General features: G+C 49.1%; 1 protein-coding gene across 1 annotated transcript; it reads right to left on the reverse strand.

The window, feature by feature from the left end:
* Positions 1–890: 890 nt before the first annotated feature.
* On the reverse strand, positions 891–18061 carry snta1 (syntrophin, alpha 1). The gene is made up of 8 exons (XM_029151276.3): positions 17627–18061; positions 14815–15000; positions 4245–4440; positions 3892–4081; positions 3650–3780; positions 3127–3323; positions 2199–2386; positions 891–2065 (listed from the first exon to the last, which is right to left on the reverse strand). Exons 1-8 carry the CDS (start codon positions 17907–17909, stop codon positions 1973–1975), a joined length of 1464 nt encoding a protein of 487 aa, XP_029007109.1. The 5' UTR covers positions 17910–18061; the 3' UTR covers positions 891–1972.
* Positions 18062–22372: the final 4311 nt, after the last annotated feature.

Below are 22372 nucleotides of genomic sequence, written 5' to 3' on the forward strand. Positions count from 1 at the left end.
CATATAAGGGCGAACTGTTTGCTCGCTCCTTTTACAATGGCCAGCAGCAGCCCGATGTCTCCATCGCACACCCTGCTGACTTAAGCATCTCATCATCATCATCATCGTCGTCGTCGTCAGCATCCTCATCGGCCTCACTTTAAAGATCTGTCCGGACTCCGTAAAGCTGTCAGACCACCAACTGGGACCGTTAAATAAAGACCATGTGAAGGGTAGAGCTCTTGTAAAAGACCATGAGATATGGCGTTAAAAGGTGCAGCTGGATGTGAAGTGCACGAGGACTGGCTTAAAAAGCACTTCACAAGGCGCACAGAGTTTCAAAGCTATGCTCGAATATAGGAGAAATATCTATTTAAGAATTATTCATTTGTTTTTCAAAAGAAATCAGGGTTACAGTAGGTCGCTTTGCTCCTTTTAATGCATTTAATCTTACTTTCTATTCGCATTGTCAACGAGCAATGAAGGCAAAACATAATTGACCCCAGTGGCTGGTTATCCCAAACTTTCTGTTTAGTAGCAACTGTACTTTGTCTTCTATGAGACATTCCAGCTTCTTCAGTTCTGCCTGGCTGGAGTAAGTTTAAGTCCTGACCTGAGTCCCCACGAGCCTACACATCCGACAAACACAACACAATTAGGAATTAGATTCACCACTATACACACAACAGGTTTGTCTGGACTGAAACCATCTGCCTGCACTCACTGAACATTTACTTTACTGCTGAGAAATGCAGAGACTGGTGTTAGTTCGTCACCACGTCGACAGAGTTTATTTTGCAGAACGAGTGTAAATCGCATCTATTATTCTCTTTACTAAAACACATTCAAGTAATAAATTGTTAGAACGAAGAGATGTGCTGTGTCAATAAAATCACAGTCGAAGTGAAATCTAAAAGTTAACAAAGTTTATTACATGTTTATATACAAACAACCTTCAAGGCACAACTTTGTTTAAATAAGAATATACAATAAGATTTATTTGTGAAAGCAAACAAGCTTTAGTTTTGAAATATATATTAATACCAGTTGTCTAGTGTTAAGAGAGAGAAGGCCCCAAGTAGTGGATGTTTAGTTAACACAAATCATGAGGGAAAAACACTGAACACTGATTAGGATTATCTATTAAAATGAACATATGTGGTATTTGAATTAACATATTCAAATGTTGGCTAAACAAACAGTCGAGGTCCTCTGACAAAGCCTGTTTGTTTTCTGTAGTCATTAAACTCCAAACTTTGCCCACAATGGCTTGTAGTTTTTTGTACTCTGTTAGTTTTTTCTCAAGTATGAACACAACTAGAAACAAAGAGACAGGCAAGAAATCTCAATCTCAGTGATTCAGCTCCAATGAAGAACACGTGAACGTCGTCTTAAATATTGTAAATTAATGGATTAGTAGCGTAGCGTCACCTAAACGCCACGGCAGCCATTATAGCGGTTGTGTACTTTGATCAGTATAGGCTGTGGATGGTGTAGTCGCCAGTCACGGCGTCCTGTCAATCTACCGAAGCCGCCTGTGCAAACAAAGTGTTTGTCCAACATCAATCAGGACATTTATGAAATAAGTTTTGCACAAAGCGAAGATTGAAAGAAGAAAGGACGCGCGTGACAAAGACCTGCTGTGACTCATGAGACAAACAAAACTCAACAATGGCTGGGAAAACACATCAAATGCTTGGGACTTAGAAGCATAAAGCTGCCGGCTGTCATACTCATGTAAGAGAGTCCTACTGGGAGCGATCTGACATATGTCACACATGTCAAGCCCGCTCGTTACCTTACAAATACGTCCAGCAGCAGTTTTATGACTTATTCCACAAGAATAACCAGCAGGTTTGATTCAGAGGTCTAGGAAAAGGGAGAAGACAGTGTTAGTCGGCTTCTCTTCCTGCTCGCTCCCCTCCAGGGTTTCAGGGTCTTCTGGATTTTATTGAATATTCCTATTGCTGGTGTTCTGGACGGCTGGCCATTATCACGCCAGGAGGCCGAGCCGCTTCACTTTAGCAGACAGGAAAGAATGGATGATAAACACTATGGTCTTAGGGCAACAGTGGAGGTCCAGTTGCTGAAGGACAGAAAAAGAAATAAAGGAGAAATAACAATAGTTGTGAATCAGTGAATGCTTAACCTTTGTTTATATGAGCGTTTTGTAGCATTATATAACAGTAAAACTAGACAGATGGAAAAGCATAACTTACGATTTCAGCATCTGTGCCTCCGAAGTCGAGGAACATCATGCGGACGCCGTCATCCGACGACATCCTGAGGCGCTCGAACGGTTGGTGGAGGAGGACGCTTTTCCTGACGCCCATCTCCTCGGTGAAGAGCGTGAAGCCGTCGTCGATGTGCACTCCCAGGGTGCACTCCTTCCCGTTCCAGCTGCAGGCTGACGGGACCCAGACCAGGAACAGGGTGTTACGGCCACACATTCACACTCGCGCACTGTGGGTTCACTGCTACAGTATTGATACGGAGCCCAGAAAACTTAATCCACCTTAAAACTACTTCATAATGCTTTGCAATACCTCACGGTACCAGCAGAGGGCGACATATGTGTATAATACGCAGCGTACTCTATGTGAACTGGTGTCTCACAAACAAAGATGAGAAGTTTTCAGAGCCGTTTTATGTCTGCAGTCCAATGGATTACAGTATATAGAGCAGGGCTGTTGTGGGATTTATTTGGGCTTGTGAGACATCACGTCCACAGCTGCACTTTAAACACAAAAATGTGTTTTGTGCCCTTCTTAAAAAAAGAAAAGAGACAAACCTCAGTGCTTTCATAGACATGCAGCTAGAATAAATCTGCAGAAACTGGGGACACCGCAAACGTTCAGGCTCTGTCGTCCGTAAAGAACAATAAATCCCAAGGCCGACGCTGTTCGGTAAGACGCAGACAGGAGCAGCTGGTGAAATGTTTGTATGTGTCCACAGACCAGAAACCAAGTCTGTACATGGACAGGACTGAAGGGAAACATGTCTCATACGTGCTTTTAGTAATGGATTTTTTTTCTAAACAACAAATAAAATTTTTTAAATCTTGGCTGTACCAAATTCAACAGGCAGTTCAGAACTGAATGTGAATTTCTACAGTAGGTGGAGACGTTAGAATGGCTGTGTCTGTACCGGTGGTGACCTCCTTGATGAGCTCCGCAGCACTGTGGCATCCCTCCACCAGCAGATGAGTCCAGACGGACAGGTCCTTGGCCGAGTCCACCCTGAACACGTGCGTCTCCACGCCTTGCTTGGTGCCTGAGCGCAGGCCAAACGACAGCTCCGAATCCAGGAGGGGGGAGGTCTTCCCTGGGCCGGAGTGAACCAGCCTGAGGACGGAAGGGAAAGTATGACACGGACACGGCTGAGCAAAGAGGTCATTAAGGGCAGACAATCGGCGAGAGACGCTTGGGTTTTACAGAGGGGTAGAAAGTAGAAACTCATCATTAACCCATCACATAGATCTGCTTCCAGTACAATGACGTATGGATCCAGCTGTGGAAAAAGTGAGCGTGGCCTCACTGGCTGGAACCCAACCCAAAAACCGGGCTGCTCAGGGTGGAGGGTGAATGAGTGAATGTGGTTTTCTTTTGTTTGGGACAAGTCCACTTAGTGAAACATAGCGCACGTAAGCAGACATGTGGCAGATGTGAACCTGGTGGTGATGAGGGGGTGACTCTTGATGGGGCCGCTGAGGCTCTCTTTGCTTTCAGGCAGGGACGTATACAGGAGCAGGTCTTTGTCGGTCAGTACGGCCAGAACGGGCTTCTCCGGACCGTGCGACACCTGCAAGTGTAGAAATACAGATATACGTGTTATTAATTATGAAAACAAAAAAAGCACATGATATGGAAAACGAATCATAGCAGAACGCTATCAAAATAGCAGAAGGTGGACCTGCTCCGTAATCCAGCCCAGATGTTTGACGTCCACGCCAGGCTGCATGCTCTTCAGCTCCTCCTTCACCCGAGGCAGAAGGCCGGCCGCCCCGGCCTGGATGGCGTTGTACCAGGACTGGGCCATGGCCGGATCCTTCGCCCGCAGGAACACCGAGTTCTTTCTGTTGGACGAAATCACCTCGAAATACCTGGCAGAGGAGATGAGAGGGAGAGAGAGAGGAGGCGGAGGTGGGGGTTAGAAAAAAAACAAGACACGTCGCAGAGAAGAGGAGCTTAAGGGTGAAGAGGAAGATCATGTGAGGGGAAAAAGGCTCTTTCTCATGGGAGCTGAGGAGCTGTCAGGTGCAGTACCTGTTCTCTGTGTCCGGGGGGCAGTGTTTCCGCGACACCTGACACATCTTCAGCGGAACCGTGCGCGGCTCTTTGACCTCGGCGGGGGAGAGCTCCGAGCCCCTCTGCGGCGTGGAGGGGGGAGATTCCCATGGGAGGGAGGCCCCAGGGGACCCCGAGCTTTTAAAGAAGGCCGACATCTCCTTGATGTACTTCACTGAAGCAAAGTGAGCGAGAGAGAGAGAGAGAGAGAGAGAGTGAGTGAGAAATACTGGAGATAAAACGGGAAGCGGAGACAGGAGGCCAGAGCAGAGATGGTGGAGATGAGGGAAATATGAATATGAAGCCCGTCACAGTTAAAAAGTGCTTCCGACTGAAATGCCTCGAATAACGTTCTGCTTTTACTAAAAACGCTCCACTGAAATATTAACGAACACGAGCGATCACGGAATTCGTCGTCTCCGCTGTTGTTTTTGCTGAATGGCACGAGCGCCAGCTGGACGCAGGGGGTGGACGCGATTTCTCTGTGTCTCGGCTGACCGAGCACAGCTGGACGCGTGACCCAGATGCTGAACACGCAAGCATTTCAGGTTCAGGTGAGCTGCCTCACGGTCCCACTGCTTGAGTTGGTCCCGATTAGGTTATTGGGCCTTTTATGCCAACATGCTGCCTTAAATGTACCTATACTTGATGTATGAATGCGAGTACGAAAGCACCGATATGACTTAAAGCATTTCTATGTGCCTGCTGGTGATACGTACACCTACGCAGGCGCCCACTCACACTTCACACACATACGACCGCGCGGCCTCAGCTCCAGTCCGGCAGGCTGTGTTATGGGTTTGGCAGAACTATTCAGTGCTGGAGTAAAAATAGCCCAGAGGACACGGCAAAGCGAGAGGCTGGAGGCTGAGGGCACAGCTTCGGTTTCACCGGGGGACGTGTGAAGAGCTCTCCTTGCTCGGTGGAGAGGGGGCGGTCAGAGGGCGAGGACGAGGGTCGCGGCGCCGCGAGGGGAGGAGAGGCCGGGCCCGTACGCTCTCACCAGTCGCGGGCCATTTTGGAGTCGGTGAATCAAGAGCACATGCCTCAAGGTCTGGACGGGTTTCACACCATCGGCATCTGGAGCATCAGGAGACGCTGAGGGATGTCCTGTGTGAGCAGTAGGGGAAGATCCCGTTCTGTTCTAAGGTCATTCCTGGCACAGACTCCAGACCGAGGCCTCGCCATAAAGTTACTGATTAATTATTCAAATAAAACATTTAGGGAGAACACTAAGCCACTTTAGGGATTATAATACACATGGGGCTTCAGTTGCTGTGGAAAAGCCTCATTTCCTTTCACGTTTCTAGTATTTCTCGCCCTTTGTTTTCCAAATGGGGTCAATTCTATTTCAGTTTTAATTGGTGGTTCAGTATCTGAAAACAAAACAAACTCAAATCAGAACAAAATATTGACGGCAATGACTTTTCCCCACTTTGGACCAGACTATAGAAACTCCACGTGTAACGCCTGATCCGCTCTGCCCTCCTCCTGCAGACATGCAGTGGGGCTGAATTTTGACCGGGCGTCCGTCGGGCTTTGTCAGCTCTGCGATAGGCTCTCGCCTTGTGCGGCAGGTACGCAGCCACAGCGAGGCTTGTCTCCAGCTCCCTGCGGTTCGGATAATGTGTGGATCATATTAGAGTTTATGCTTAAACAGCACGGATTAAGAGACACGTTGTGCAGAGTGTTGTGAAACTACTCCCTTGAGTTAATCACTGTTTCTGTGGCTCAGTTCCCTCCTAATCATATTGTCTCTGTGAATACACACACCCCCTATTTTCATCTTAAGGGTGTGTAAAAGTTTATTTCTCCCGTTTCCAGACATTTTTACTGCAATATCAACACGATGCACCAAGAAAACCTGCGCATCTGTAGATAAACCAGCCGTACTGGGAATGCGCGGACTGGGAACATGTTTGGAGCCGCGAGCAACAAATGTGTACCAGCTCCATCTTTGAAGCAGTTATCAACGTGCATACATAATGTTTCAGGGAAATCAACTTCTGCCCATTTGTTCTCGCGCCAAGCCACTGATGTTGGTACCATGCGGGCGCCAGCTCCTTCCTGGCTGCAGGACCGAGGCCATTCACAATAGATGTGGTCAGTCTCAGCATTGGAGGCCAGGACATGAGGGTGGGAACTGAAGCATCAGAATAATAACTAAATCATACGACTCCGCATGTTTACAACTGTACAGAGCAGGCTTCAGCAACAGCGCTGACATAAATGTGGATATTTGTAAGTGAAATGAGTAAATGCAATGACTGCATTCATCTTTTCTAGATTAGTAATGGCAAACATTCGCTGTGGTCCCACGCACTCGTCCGCAAATCGGACGAGAGAGCTTTCGGGCCAAGTGGTGAAGGAAAAGTGGGGGACTGAATGAAAGATGGGGCCATCATGGAAGAGAGACGGGGAGAAAATGAAGACTGGGGGCGAGGAAAGTGAAGAAAAGGTGAGACAGGCACTAGAGAACAGGCCCAACACACAGCTGAGCTCAGCCAGAAATGTTGCCATGAATACCAGCGCGGCACATTCAACACAGAGCTAAAATTAGCTGAGATGGCACTGTTATTACTTTAGCTTCCCTGACAGCGAGTGGAAATACTTTTGTAATGTGTGTGTGTGTGTGCGCGCGCTATTCTTTGCTTCTTCTGCAGAATCCGCTAAGATTTTCTTGCTGAAGTGTTTACAATGAATCTCGCAAATCCTGACTCGGCGTTTTAAACCGATTCAGGTTCGGCACAATTAACTCAGCTTTCACTTCTTTATTCATTTGGTTTATAATTCTCTGGCCTATTAAAGTTGCCAAAGCAACACCGTGCAGCCCATCCTTTGCCCTGGGTCCACTCTCTCACACACTGCGTACTTCCACACAGCAGCCACCCGGACACACTCTCCAAAACCGTCTCAAACGCCTTTAACTGTCAGCTGCCCAATCAGAAAACAGCAGGTCGCTGTCGCCGGCAGTCAAAAGAGAGAAGGGTCTGTCCTGCCTGAGACGGCACAGTGCACTGAAGCTAAATGCCAGCCCCTCCTCCCCCCACCGCTGGTTACTGTGGGAGCCGCTGGAATGCCACCGGACAGTCAGCCCCGTCACAAGCACGCTGTTTTCTCTGTAAACCGTGTCAGGCCCCCGGTGATCCACCACCAACAAGCAGAGACACCACAACAGCGTCATAAATAAATGAGCCCAACACAAAGAACGCTCGCTGCCTCCAGATCGGTGCGACGAGGTAAAAACAGACTCGAAGGAAGAAATATGAAGAATGCTATAAACCATGGTTACTGCAAACAGGCAGCGTAAATAATCACAGCCTGTATGTTTGCCCTGATGTGGCACTAATCCACTGTCCTTTATACAATATACAATAAATTACTTCCAAGAGTTCCCCTTATTGATGTGTGTCTCATCTGGCAGCGTCAAGCAGTGGGAGAAGATTCCCCCTGTTCTGAATGATTTAGATAAGTCCAATATTCATATAGTGTGACTTATTAAAGCCGTGGATGAACGCCAGCCTCGGGTGTAAGGTGTGAGAGAGGCTGGAGAAGAGCCCAAGAGGCAGAGCAACTGAGTCAGACTTTAGGACGCACAGATTTGATTACTTTGCATAGTGTGTCGGGAGAGTTAATTATCCTAATTCAACAAAGTGAGAGTGAAGGAAACTTGGATCCGACATGGGCAAGAACTGAGTAAAATGGAGGTTTGGCTCAAACCATTTCCATTTGCTTCATTTCCCCATTTTTCAGTTCGAGCTCTGTTTCCGCCTTAAAATGAAAACAACTCATTTAGTCAGTTGCTGCTAAATGTTATTAGGTTGTAAAAGTTGAAAACAGCATTAAGATTAATTTTGTTGTTTTCTGTGTTTGTTTAAACGTGTATTAACTTAATCACTTTGGACAATGGCTGCACACAAACCCTGCAGTGTGTATCGGGCCCCTCCCTCCTTCCCCAACATGCAGATTCTGCACAATCTGTGAGACGGTTCAGTGGAGTCTAAGCCGCTAATGAAGGGGGAGAGAGGCCTCCACCAGATTCTGGGCCGTGGGGTTCGTCCGGGGCCGCCGAGCGAACCGGACGCCCCGGAGCCAGAGTGCTGTGATTTCATGAAGCCGTGTCATTTTGTGAGTTAATCCATTCCCGCTGCCAGTCTAAGTGTCCAAGTCACCGAGCGCCGCGTCCCGAGAGTTACAGAGACGGGCCGGGCCAAAAACAGCTGCAACGCAAGCCTAGATGCTCATGTAAACGCCTCCCTGTGTTTGGAGGAGACACACACCCTGACAACGGAGCCGCACTGAAACAAACCCAGACCCATAAACCACGTGTAGGGAAAAAAAGCTGTCACCACATTTTCTAATGTCGCCGTATTCCCCAAGTTTTCCCAAGTTTTGTGTGTTTGTGAAAGTCAAATGTCCTCTCGGCCGCTGCTCAGTGGAAAATGTGCAGCCAGATAAATGACTGCACCTCTTTCCACACGACTCTCCAGGAATCAGTGAGTGTGTCTCTCCTTCACAAACCACTGCCCTCAACTCGGATGAAACAAATGTACCACTGAAGTAAAAACCAAGCATCTATGGAACCACCCAAAAGAATCTGATGTCATCCTCAGACTGGACCGGTCTAGAACAGTACACCCAGATATTGGTGCTCCTCTTTAGTGATAGAAACTCCTCCCAGATGTATGTAGGAGGAACAAAGGTCCAATAGGTGCACAGCAAGAAACTAGAATGATTTAGGGTAAGAGATTAAGTCAAGCTACACAGGAGAGGTTTATTTTAAAAGTCATAATTATTCTGTCGCATGAGTCGGAGCAAGAAGGTTTTAATTAGGTGATGAAGTACATTCATGTCCTTGGCAGAACTCTTCATAAGAGTAGGCGGTTATGATGTAACTCAGCTTAAAGCCGCTCTGGTTTGAACAGCGGTGGAGACCAGACACCTTCACGTCTAACGTTTAAAAAAGGTTGAAGCTGAGAAAGTTTTGTGTTTTAATTTTGCACTGGTTCGTCGGTAAACCGTCCACCTTTGATTACCTTATAGTCCATGCTGGAATATTGACCCATGCAGATTTTTTTTCGACTGGCAATTAAATTTGACAGGCAGGTCGAATAAGAGAAGGGGGAAATAAAAAGGTCTCACATTTAAATTGGTCTTGCACTTATGACACTGGTAGTTTCATCTGCCTACAAAACTCTCCAACACGGTCACAGACACACGACCAGTCACGTTATTGAGATCCATGTCATTACAATGGGTCATCAATGGGTCCGAGACAGCAAACTGTGGCAACGGACACACTGATCCTTACAGTCCAGTCTCTGGGACAAAAGCAGAGTAATGGATTCATTAACCAGGAAGATGCAGATTCCAGAGTATCTGTATCTTGCAAAAGGACATGTTGATGGATTAGAAACCTGAAGGGCAGAAAACACATTTTTTCCTCAAAAGGAGAGACACGAGATAAAGCAACAAAAATGTTTAGTTGAAAGAAAGCACAGGGCCGCGCTGCTGCTGCTCCTGCTGCTGCCGCCGCCCACCAGATGAATAGATTAGCTGGAACACAGGAACGCCAGCCCTCGCGTCTCTGACTGGGCACCCACCCGAGAATCTGCAGATGGAAACTGTAAATTGGGAAAATCTCACTCGCGTCCCCGAATGCCCCGAGGCCTCGCTGCGGATCAACAGGACAGGTAGACGGCAGTCTATCTGCACGCAAATGTACAGGAGGCGTCAGTCAGCGAGCTGTAGAGTGGATTATGTGTGTGCGGCCACAGGACTGAGACACACAGCGACAGCGAACTGCGTCAGAAACAGACGCTGAACTTCGGACAGAGACTGAAGGATGCACAGTGTGACCCAGTGGCTTGCTGTGATGCAGTGGGGAGCTCTAAGCCCTGATCCCCCGAGTCATCATCTTCAAAAAAGCAAATACGGGACGGAAGTCTTCAACCAGCGCTGCGTGTTCTGAGCGGCTATAAGGGCTGATGTGTAGAGAGGGAATATGACTTTGAGTTCAGCCTTCAAGGCAAAAATGGTAATTTAGCAGCAGGTTTGGACACTGTTCATCCATGAATTAATATGTTTTACTGTTGCTGTGGCGTTGAGACGACTGCGTTCAGTGTAAAACCAACACTCCCAGTGGAAGCGCAGTATGAAAGCGGCGTCTGTGTGGGAGACGGGGCCTTGGCCCTCAGGCAACTCCCACCACAGGCACAAAGGAAACCTCTGAAACCTGACACATGGCGACCAGGTGATTGCGTCAGCATGACGTAGAATCCAATCAGATAGACAGGCTCAGCTCACTGTCCAGCACAAAGAGAGCACGGTCACACACCGACACCATTAAGGAGCAAAGCAAATGAGGATTAGAATATGAAGTCTTAAGGAGGACCCCCTGGGGACACGTCTTTCCTGAACTGCCTCTCTGTGTACTCTACATCTATGTCCACGTCTCTGACCAGGATGAAGATCCTGCAGCGCAATAGAATCACAACAGTGAACTATTATGACGCTGTTGTACTCCACGTTGACACGCTGTTCTTTTTGGTCGCAAGGAGGGAGGATTTGCCTTCTTACAAACCACACGCTCCTCTTCAAACATCTGATCGGATCGGTTCGTGGCCTTTTAAACAATTACCCCAGCGTTCACACTTGGCTGGACTCGGACGCTCCTTCTGGGTACAAATAAGCGAGGACGAGCTGAACAGACGAGGTTCAGCCAGAATGCTTCACTTCTCCTGGATATCTTCATTTTACTTTTGTGCTCCCCCCCCCCCCCCCACCACCACCACCACCACCACAACACAGCCCCTGCTCCAAAATGCAAGGGAGAACAAGGGAGAGACAGGAAGCACGGAGCTTCCATAACTAAGCCTAATTAATCCGTGTGTGTGTGTGTGTGTGTGTGTGCACTGGGCCTGAGCACAACTACCTTAGTAGAAAGTCCAAAGCTGACAGAACCAGCAGTGTTCACACAAGTCTTGGCAAAGCGCAGCGTCTTCTCTCAATCCAAGTAAACGCTGGATGAATTCAGCCTGGCACGCTGACGCTACTGGCAAGTGTGTAAATGAACACGGACCGCACGGAACCCTTGAGACACAACACGGAATAATAGCAAATCAAATTGCTCTATTATGTCTAATACTTAAGGCTGGACCCAGAAGCTTTGGGTAACTGACACCTTGGATATAGACTTTTCTAGTATTGACATTCAAGTAACCAGATTGTTTCTATGAGGTTCCTACACAGCAGTCACTTCATACTGTCTGACCCTTACTGGCCCACAAACAAACTTCATACTGAATCATGTTCCCAGATTTACAGTTGCTGTTATTAAGACCATATATGTCCCTGAAGTTTATTTATGGTTTTACACTGTAATGAATTAATCTCCCCTCAATCTTTTCTGCCACCGCACTCAACCCCAGTGGTCCGAGGTCCTACTACACTAATGAGGACGTTCTGTAACAGCGTTCATGCTCCGCTTGGCCCGCCCATCACTCTGACAATGGCTCACATGGACCATGGACATCGCTCAATGGGACTGGAGGACGGAGAGCGGGAGGCTAATGGGGAAAGGTTCACTTGACTTTTGTGACGGTTTCCCCTTGTTTTCAGGGTTTTACCATTTGTTGCATCACGTTGGCTTCTAGAGTTCTTGGACAGCGCTCGCGCAGGCACACACACACACACACACACACACACACACACACACACACACACACACACACACACACACACACACACACACACACACACACACACACACACTTGCCTGTGTGTCCTGACCTGTCCTCTGCGGCCCATTTATCCGTCCTCTCCTCCCCTCTTCTCTGCTATGTGCAGAATGCGGGCGAATACTTACTTTGTGAGTGTTTGTGTGTGTGTGTCTGTGTGTGTGTGCCTTTCTGTCAGACCGCCGTTACCCAGGGAACAGCTCTACCACTGAACCAGCCTCACCCCCAACCTTTTCTTTCCTGTCGTTTCCCAGCTTCGCGGTTGCTGCATACGGTATTGGCCCTCGGATGAAGGGGTCCAAGTCCAATCCACTACTTGTTAATATTATACTTGTTACATTCTCTTCAATAAAAATTGACCCAACTCTCTCACAATGTTCTTACACCTCACAATGTACAGAAGTAAGATATATATCTCACCATTTAGAGTGGGAAAAACTCCGTGACTACATTATAACATCACATCCAGGAGGAATAACTAGATGCGTGACTTGAGAAACCCAAAGCTGCCCTTTGCACCACTCGTCTTCATCCTCTACCTTCTCTTCTCACTCATGGAGACTTGAGGATGCACCACACTGCTTCTTTATTAACACACACACACACACACACACACACACACACACACACACACGCTAAGCACGTGTGCTCGCACACCCCTACGCAAACACACACGGCCACGCTGTAAATGTCGCTGGGAGGAAATGAAGGCAGCTGCGGTTTTATGGCTTCCTCTGGTCTATTATATTTATCTGACCCCTCTCTCACCTGTTTACTGTCCTTTACACCCACACTTTGATTATTCCATCACGGTTTGATCTGGGGTGCGGCAGAGGGACGTGTGTTACGGCTGCGGCTGTTTATTTTTCAATATCGGGCAGACTCTTTCTCACCACGTGTGTGATGGTATAATACATTCGCTCTCACACCTGGGAGCTGCCCTGCGCTGCCCGCTGATGGCTGCTGAGCAAATTATTGTTATTAAAAAAGAGAGAGAGAGAATTTACCCATTAAATACTGTTTCATCCTCACAAGACCAACATTTATTTGGTGCACACACAATGAGAAAAATCTACAGCATATGTTGAAAACGAGCTTCAGTGACTGGAGGCGGAAGTGGCTCCTCGTCGGACGGTAACAATGGTCTGACTGGTACAAGTGGCGCTGCTCACATATTCCACACGTCTGAATGCGATGCGAGGCGGTTCCTCCGTCGCCTTGAGCTCCGCGCGGGCGCATCTAAGAGCGGCTGCTACCCCGACCTTTGGCGCCGCGCCGGTGCCAAGAAGGAGCCGCTTTCTCACTGTGTTCAGCGGCAGCTTGATAAAATGCCAAAACTGAAATAAACATCTATTTGAACTTCGTGGCATATGTATTCAGGAGTATTTTTATGATGCGCAAATCATATTGAAATACAATCGGAGTCTGAAAACCCGCAGCAGCAGCTTCAAGCCCTCGATCGTGGACCCGAAATGATTTATTTCCTCTATTTCCTCAAAATACTCCAGCGCTTCCTGCTACTGATATGCATCCTGCCATGTCCAGGTCAGGTCCATGTCAGACAAGTGGAGGAATCTAACCCCCACACTCACACACAACCCACTCCTCATCTCACTGAACCTTCAAGCCCCTTTTTCGTCTCTTTCGACTTCCGTCAAGTCCTCGAGGGGCGCGAAGGGAAACCCATGAAAGGATTCTTGACATGACAGGTCACAGAGTCGTCTGATAGCACGGGGGGGGGGCTTCACCTCTATCTGCTACTCCCGGCGCTGGAGCACATGGAAACTGGCAGCTCTGACTTGGCTTTGTCAAAGATGAAAGTTTCTTTCACGTTTCATGCAATAGATTCCTTTTTCATGCAGTTTATCAAACAAATTGATCCCCAATATTTCCTGGAATCGTGCGCTGAGTCTAAGTCTAAGTCTAAGGCTCACGCCTCTGAACGTTAATGCTCATTTAGTTCTGTTTCAACTGTGAGTGACTGTGAAATAATAAATAAAGCAATACATGAAATCTGTCAAGTTTTATAGTTTCTGATGAAAATAGTTTCATCAGTCGACCAAGGACTATTCACACACTGTGCTGTTGTACTGAAGAGATTCCCAACTCAACCCAGTGAGCAGAAGTCAGCTTGGTACCAGATTTTTCTGTCCTTTGTGATGCAATCCGTTGGCAACGACTGCATTTAATGCGCTTCCTCTACGGTGCAGATCACGTTTTAGATCGACCGCGTCGTTTGTGTACCTGCAGCGCACGACGCACAAACAACGACACAGAAAAAGACGCAGAGACAAAAAACGCATTGGCTCTGACAGTTAACCCGCCTCCCCCCCCCCCCCCCCACAGACTCCACCGAGGAGCCCCCTCCCCCCCCGCTGACGTGAACCTTTTAGCTTCTGTCGGCGTCAGGAGCGTTTGAACGCGGCTCGTGACCACGCTGGCGCCGCTCGGAGCTGCAACACAACAGCGTTCGGAGCCTTCGGTTGTCTCCCGTCTTTTGGAAGGAAGGCTGTGATTTACCAGATCACCCCTCTCAGATCACATGTGTAACCAAAGACCTGCAGACATTTATCAAACTACGTCAGGGTGGGAAAGCCCCCCATCATCCCCATCAACAGTATGTGTCTACAGGAGCTGCGTTCGGTGCTCAGCGAGGAGTGGATTGCATTCGTCTCCTGCTCCGAGGATTAGACTGTTATGAAATATGCATGAAGTGCTTCTTTATTGTGCAACGGAGACACTGTAGTTGTGGCATATTTTGCAACTATGCCATGTAGTCTCCTATAGATCAGTGTGCAGACGCTGCTTACCTTCAAGGATGACCTCCTTCCCCGTCTTCTTCAGGGCCTGCACGGCCTCGTCGTGCGTGGCCTCCCGCAGGTCGTAGCCGTTGACGGACAGTATGGCGTCGCCCACGTACAGCGCCTCGGTCTGGTCGGCGGCCAGGCCCTTGAAGATCTTGGAGATGAGGATCGGCATCTTGTTCTCCTTGCCCCCTGCGTGACATGAATGAAAGCGGCTCCATCATCATCATCATCATGCAAACCACTTCGCTCCTCCTGCTTCTCTAGCACTTCATCCCGACCCGATGGACTGGAGTCAGAGCGGCGTCTGGATCGGCCTCCACTCTGTGGGAAAGGCCGTCGTTAACGTCGGCCGGCAGCGGGACTCCGGCCCCGGGGCTGCTCAGAAACGATATGAAAGAGGATAACATTTAATTAATTTTAAAGACATTTTCCAAAGGTTGCTTCCTTGGATTCAGCTGCTTTTACTGCGCGCTGCGACCATTGAGCTCCTGAGGCCGGGATTCACCAGCTACTCGGAGAAGACGCCGGTGGTCAACACGCTTCTGAGCTTGAACTACTGCGGACGGTCAAACAGGAAAGCAATGAGAATTTACTATTAAATTAAACTATTAGAGGCCTGCTGCAATGACTGGCTGAGTTAAACAAAGCACAGTCAGGCTGACCTGGAGTCAGTACCTGGGCTTTGGGCCGCTAATGGCTGCATGAAGCAGCTTTTATTAAGACTGTGTCACACGTAGGAGGACGACAGCGTTCAGGCCTAACAGGACATGTCACAGTGATCCGATCAACAGGTGATGACAAACAAAATCATCACATTCATCACATTTGTTAAAAGCTCAGGGACACGGGATTCACATTTCAAGTGTAAATATAACTTTTGGCTTTCATTACGGTTGGAACAGTTTCCTGCAAAGATGAGCTCGCGGACAGAACAAACAATAGGACCCGCCGCCAGCCGAGACGATGAACAGCGCTCCTTGCTGTGCGTCTCATGGGAAATGATGGGAATGGGAGCCACCAACTTAATATAGGCTTTGTTATGGTTTTTCCTGTTGTGAAGTCGTCCGACGCGGCGGCGTCCCACGCTCCGCTCCCGGCTGAACGCTCCCAGCTGGCTGGAGGATTACACGCTAATACCTCCCAGTCACACGTCGCTTCTCTAACCTTCATGCCCCCCCCCCCCCCCCCCCCCCCCCCGAGTCTGCAGCACCACAGAACACGCCGTTCTCCAGTGTCTGCATTAGGACTCAATCAGGACTGAAAGCTCACACGTGCTCAGAATCATCTCATTGTAAAGTGAGAAGGGAAATAAATGTGAGCTTCAAACACACGATCCACCTTTCTGCATCCCTATATTCGCTCCCTGTGTCGTACACTTCCTGTCGGCACACTGTACCCCCCCCTTCCCTCCTCCACCCCTTCAGGCCAAACACAGTCCACTGTGGCGGCCTCCAGCCGGCAGCCCGTCACTCAGCTGACAGCGGGGCGGCGGTGGCGAGGGTGGGCTGCAGCCATGACAGGTGAATGAGTGCTACCGCTGAGTACAACGCTGACACGCACCTAATTCGGTCACTCGCTGCCAACAATGCGCTTGTTGTGATGGCGCTCCGTTCTCCGGAGCAGCAGGAGGTCCTCGCTCGGCCCTCCGGGCCTGAAGGACGGGCTTCTCGGCCGCTCCGCTTAAATTTAGACACGCGGGTGTAAAGGTTGACTGCCCCCGCGTTTTTCCTGCAGGCCGGGGAGGGCTCCCTGAAATGAACACTGGTGGAGCCGTCCTGCACCAGCCACATGGCTTTCATCCGGGGCCAATGACCACCGCCTGCTGCTGACTGCTCCCCTCAGCTGTTCACAGCGTGGTGTCGACTCGCCCGCAGCAGCTTTGCTTTTCCCTCGGCCGCTTCTGCCTCTTTCTCTCTCCTTTATTTATTGCTGTCGGCGCTCGGTCCTTGCGCTGCGCTTCTCCCTTCTTCTTTGCTGCGTTTAAACGTGGAGCGTCGCAGCGACGCCGAGCCCGCGGGGTTCTAACTGGGGTCCTCGTTCTGTTTTTGTTAGTAACAAGCGGGTTTCAGAGGACTGTTGGCAACTGAGCAAATAATAAAATAAACATTCAAAGTGCAGCCACATACATCTCAACAGATCAGGCAACAATCTGGGGCCAAGTGGTAAAAATCAGCTCCTGGACATAAAATCTAAACGCGTCTGAGTCTTAAACCTGCTCCATTCATGTCAGATTTGCATTCACACAGCGGCCCGATCGCTGCAGAGATTGCAGCCTGTTGCTGCAAGTCAAGGGACCGGGACGAGGGGAAGCTTTTTGCTGTAGGTGCGGGTAGGAAAACTTATCCTGAAAAATGGACAGAGGCCACAGGAAGCTAAAGGAGGGACAGGGTTTGCAAGTGGAAAGCATCAGAAAGTGAAGAACCATGCCTGATAATAATGAAAAAGAAAAGGCAGAATAAAAGCCCTAGCTTTATTTTAGCAAAAGATATCATTTGTACCATGTAAGTGAAAGGGACTTTTATTTTGACACGATTAAAGACCACGTTTATCGCGCCGTCCCACTGTTACGCAGCGTTAACTAATCGCCCACTTTGGTGACTACGGGGCTGAAATGGTTCCCAGCGATCCCAGCTGTCAGCGCGTTGTTCCGCGGGAACAACTGCGCGCGAACCCACCGCTGCGGACGCGTCCTGACAACAGGCGGTGGAAAAGTTGGACCGTCGCGCGCTCGATTCACTTCGGAGTTCGGCGACAGACGCGGCTCGAAGCGCGACGGAGAAGTTGCCCGTCCGCGCGGATCCGCGGAGCCGCTCACCTTTGATGCTGATCCCGAGCCCTCCGACGTCCTGCTTGGTGACTCGCACGGTGCGCTTCACGTTGGTGATGGTTTCCGGGACCGGGGACGGGCTGAGGTTCGGGGGGTCTCCGTTGATCGCCCCGGCGGCACTCGGGCTGGGCTTCGCGGGCTCCTCGACGCCCTCGCCGGGATTCACCGTCAGCGTGTCCTCGGTGAGCGTGGCCAGCACGCGGGTCCAGCGGTCCACGGTGACGCGGAGTTCCAGCAGTCCCGTTTTCTGCGCCTTCGTCGCGGCAGCCATGTTCAACGCATTCCTGGAATAACTCTAGACGGGCTGGCAGTCCTGTAAAGAGATAGGGGGTGGAGGGCTGGGGTAGGGGGCAGCGGCGCACACGCTGACGCGCGCGCGCGCCCTCTCTCTCTCTTTCTCTCTCTCTCTCCCCCCCGCACGCGCACTCACAAAATCCCCCTCGACTTCGCGCGCCCCCAAAGAGGTTTATCCAGTAAGAAGCAAAGTTAATTGAGGTGATATTTCGCTGGTGGCGCTGACGAAGTCTAAAAGTTCAAAGAGTTCCGCCATTAATGAACTGCGCGCGCTTGACTCGCGCATAATTAAGCGTTGATTCGCCTTTGTATTTATTTCGTCCGCATTAACGCCCCAGCTCATGGCACAGATCTAATTCGCAGAGTGGCCACCGGCCACTAAATCGCCACAAACGCGCACAGACCTCCTGTCATGGAGCGAACGCACCGACAGCGCTGCGCCGAGTCCAGAAACGCTGCTCAGATCAACCGTGAAATCCATAAAGCGGCTTCAGCCTTAAGTCAGAGTGAAGATATGCGATATGAACATAGGGGAGACATCTATTGATGTTGTTCTGGTGCATTAAAAAAAAAACTCTACTCTAAATTTAGCTCTCTTCAAAATATTAAAAATACATGTCAGTTTGACAGTAGCTACAAGTAAATAAACCCCAGCTTAAAACAACTTCCGTCAACGTTTCCCTCCAGGAGGTTTTACCGTTCTTAACATTAGAACAATTAAAATGATGCTTCTTTGACACTGGTTTGTAACGTGCGGTGGCCTCAGGAGTAACAAGCAATAACCGAGTCATTTGCTCTCGTCTCCAGCTCAACGTACAGTAGATGAGCATAGCACTGTCTTAGTGACTCAGCATAGGTGCACTTAATTGTGCAGCATAGACGTTAAAAACATGCATGAGTCACCGGAACAAGCTGATGAAGCACATCCACATTTCTATTGCATCTGCAAGTAATCTGCCAGCCATGCAGCGGTGTGTGTGTGTGTGTGTGTGTGTGTGTGTGTGTGTGTGTGTGTGTGTGTGTGTGTGTGTGTGTGTGTGCGTGTGTGTGTGTGCGTGTGCGTGTGTGTGCAGCCTGTGTTGCATCTGTTCCGCAGCAGGTGAAGTTGCAAAGAAGCTCCAGTAATGGGTCCTTTTATAATCACACCTAATTTAGGGTTTAAATATATATGGATTGAATGGATGTATGGATTATTAGGTTGATCTACTGTAACTGAACTTTGAGTGATCTATTGAACCTTTCTTAACTGATTATTCTACTCTGCACAAACTCCTTTGGTTTGCAATCATCTGTCTCCCTCTAGTGGTTAAATGAATACATTGCAAACATAAATTTAGATACTGGATAAAGACATAGACTTTTAGAGACGTTTTTCATACATAATAATAGACAGGGTGCTGATATCATAAATAATATAATCATAAAGATTGATGGTTCAAAAGCATAAGCAATTACATTAAAGGGAAAGTGTGTGGTGTTTTGTTTTTCTTCCCTGTTAACGTCTGATCTCGCCCAATCAAATCCGTATTTTAAACAAAGGAGATTAGCAAAGACTTTTAGAAGAAGAGTAACACTATTGTTATTCCAGGTAGTCCACAAAGACCACACCAAGAGACCGGCTTGTAATAGTTTAGAAGGTCACTGGATGCTCCCAGTAATATAAAAAAAACTAAAATCCAAAGGAGTCCACCATCAGGAGGAACGAATCAATGACGGCTGCAAGGACAGACTCTGGAAGTAAGTCGAGCATGGGGGCTGAAACAGAATTAGTATAATAATATGAAAATAAAAATGTAAAGAAATCCATGAAGCAAAACATGCAGCAAGACAACAACGATACTTTTGCCATGAAAATCTGATCCGATACGATTGAGGTCATATTTAGCAGAAACACAGAAAAGGGTTCACGAACCCTAAAGCGTGACTGGATGTGAATTAATCTCTGGAGCGTAAGATTAAAGCTACGATTTCTTTGTCATCAGCTAAGGTAACAGATTGTGGTGTGATGTTAGTGGATGACACAAGATTAAATGCAGCACGTTATTAAGTTCATATCAGCCATATGCTCAGTGCAATGCATAAACAGCTCCGCTTCATAGTCAAGTCACACGGACCTACAAACAAATACTAAATATATTTATATGAATGTCTGACAGCAAACGTTCACCTTCTTTGGCTGTTGTTTAGTTCTTTGTTACTTTGTTGCTCTTTGTTGCTCAACAAAAGCAACATGAGCGACCGCGCTGCATCCACCTAATGACGTTTAGCATTAGAACAGTGAGTCCCCATCTGACCTCCTGCCCGTGCATCTGTCAGTCCTGCCCTGAGCTGTGAGTGGCAGGTGGCCAGCAGCCGTTCACAGCACCGGACCTCACATTCACACACAAACAATGGATCCACTCAGGTACAGTAGAAATGAATGAAAAGGCGATTCCTCTTCTTTGCTTCTCTTCAGAATAACGTTTGGCTTTGAATGTGTTAGAATGTGTTTACATCCATATCAGATTAACGCTGGGGGGCCGCACGTCAGCCTCAGAGCCATTGTTTGACTCCAGACCTGGCTGTGATCAGGGGAACAGAGCCAAGCGCCTGGATGTTTATCGCATGTTTATAAAGCGAGGTCTGATAAATACACAGACGCTGAGCGGCCATGTTGGGCTTTGAGTGGAAAAGCCAAGAGTTACAGAAGGAGAAGTAGCGAAAGGTAAAAATGTAGCTACATAACGGTAAGTACACACACACACACACACACACACACACAAACCAGAGCGCCCACCCGCTTCCCGTTCAATCCGTTACATATATGCATGTCCCAGCTCCCCAAAGGCAGTGGACAGTTGGGGCGGCCCGGCCCGCTGATTAATCTCAACCTCCCCCTGCTCCTGCTTTCCTCCAGCCGTCCCTCCGCTGCTCCGCTGAGGGCAGCAGCTCCAGAGGTCCACCATATGGACCAGTGTCTGAGTGGCTGACGGCCTGCCTCCTTGCAGTGTGTGTGTGTGTGTGTGTGTGTGTGTGTGTGTGTGTGTGTGTGTGTGTGTGTGTGTGTGTGTGTGTGTGTATGTGTGTGTGTGTGTGTGTGTAGCCTGCGCTGACTGTTAGCCGGCCCCACCTGTTCCTCTGCCACAACAGTGCGGACCTCTCGGTCCGGAGCGCAGACAGACAGACGAGGGCGATGAAGAAGGAGATGAACAGATTGAGACGATGGATGTGAAAACGTGACTGTGGGGTTTTGATGAGGTGTCAGTCAAAAGATGATGGAGGACTTTTAATGCGTCGGGGCGTTCGTTAATCAGGTTATTCATGATCACCTGCTCTCCATATCAAAAGCTCTGAAGGGAATAAAACAGACAACAGCGGATTAAAACATGATGTTATTCAGATTGAAAATATGAATGACAGTGGACGCAGAGAACAGACTGAGGGCGACAGACATGTCGCTAAACACCTGAGGACACGGAATCATAATAAATGAGAACGTAGGGCTTATAATGAGAGGTCAAAGACAAGAATGATTTTGAGGCTCGTGCACCTGTGGCCCACCTTCTGCTGTCTAAGCCGCCCACAGCCGCGTTTTCTCACCCCCACATCATCAGTTGCCCTCATTACAGCCTATTGAATAATGTAAAGGTATATATGCATGAGAGATGCAAACGCAGGAGAGGAGACAGGGATGAGGGATGCACAGATCTAAATAATAGGGTTTCCCCCCCTCCATCTGGTCATTTGTTCATAATCTCCCCCTCCTCCTCCTTGATGCTGATCTGTTCGTCTGACAGACCCTTATCACCCCCCCACCCACCCACCACCACCAACTCAACAGTTTCGCCCCTGTGTGGCCGTGCTTCTGCTGATCAACCGCGCTCGTCTCTATCCGGCCACGTCGGGGTTCGCGTGCATGAGCCGCTCCGCGAGCCCCCGGGGAGTTGAGCAGGCGCCCGCCCCCCGACCCCGGCGACTCCGGCCGCCGTGGGCTCAGCTGATACGCGTGCCGCGTGGCCGCGACACGAGGGGGACGACAAACAAAGCAGGAGGAGCGAAAGGGGGCCGAGGACAGAAGGACCAGCAGGCAATGAATGATTATGGTGACGAGGACCATCTTGTCGGCCCCCCCCCCCTCCCTCCCCCCGGCCTTGGCCCTGGCGGAGGCTCCCACATGGATGAGTGCTCTGGCTCAGGTCGCGGCGGGTGAAGTGTCACGACCACGCAGGGTCTGGCCTGTCAGCTGTTGGCGATGACAGGAGGAGACGAGGAGGAGACGAGGAGGAGCGGAGGGCCGAACAGGAGAGATGCAGGACGGGGCCGACCTCAACAATAAATAAAAGCAAACAGGTTTTGTGGAGGTGTCGTTTCGGCCTCGCGCAGATGGCACGACGGCTCAAAGCGTCCAACGAAAAAAAAAAATGGAGGAAAAGCCTTTGGTGGGAGTGTTTAACCGATCAG

Source organism: Betta splendens, chromosome 5 (assembly GCF_900634795.4).
Source record: "Betta splendens chromosome 5, fBetSpl5.4, whole genome shotgun sequence".
In the NCBI taxonomy this organism is placed as follows: domain Eukaryota; kingdom Metazoa; phylum Chordata; class Actinopteri; order Anabantiformes; family Osphronemidae; genus Betta; species Betta splendens.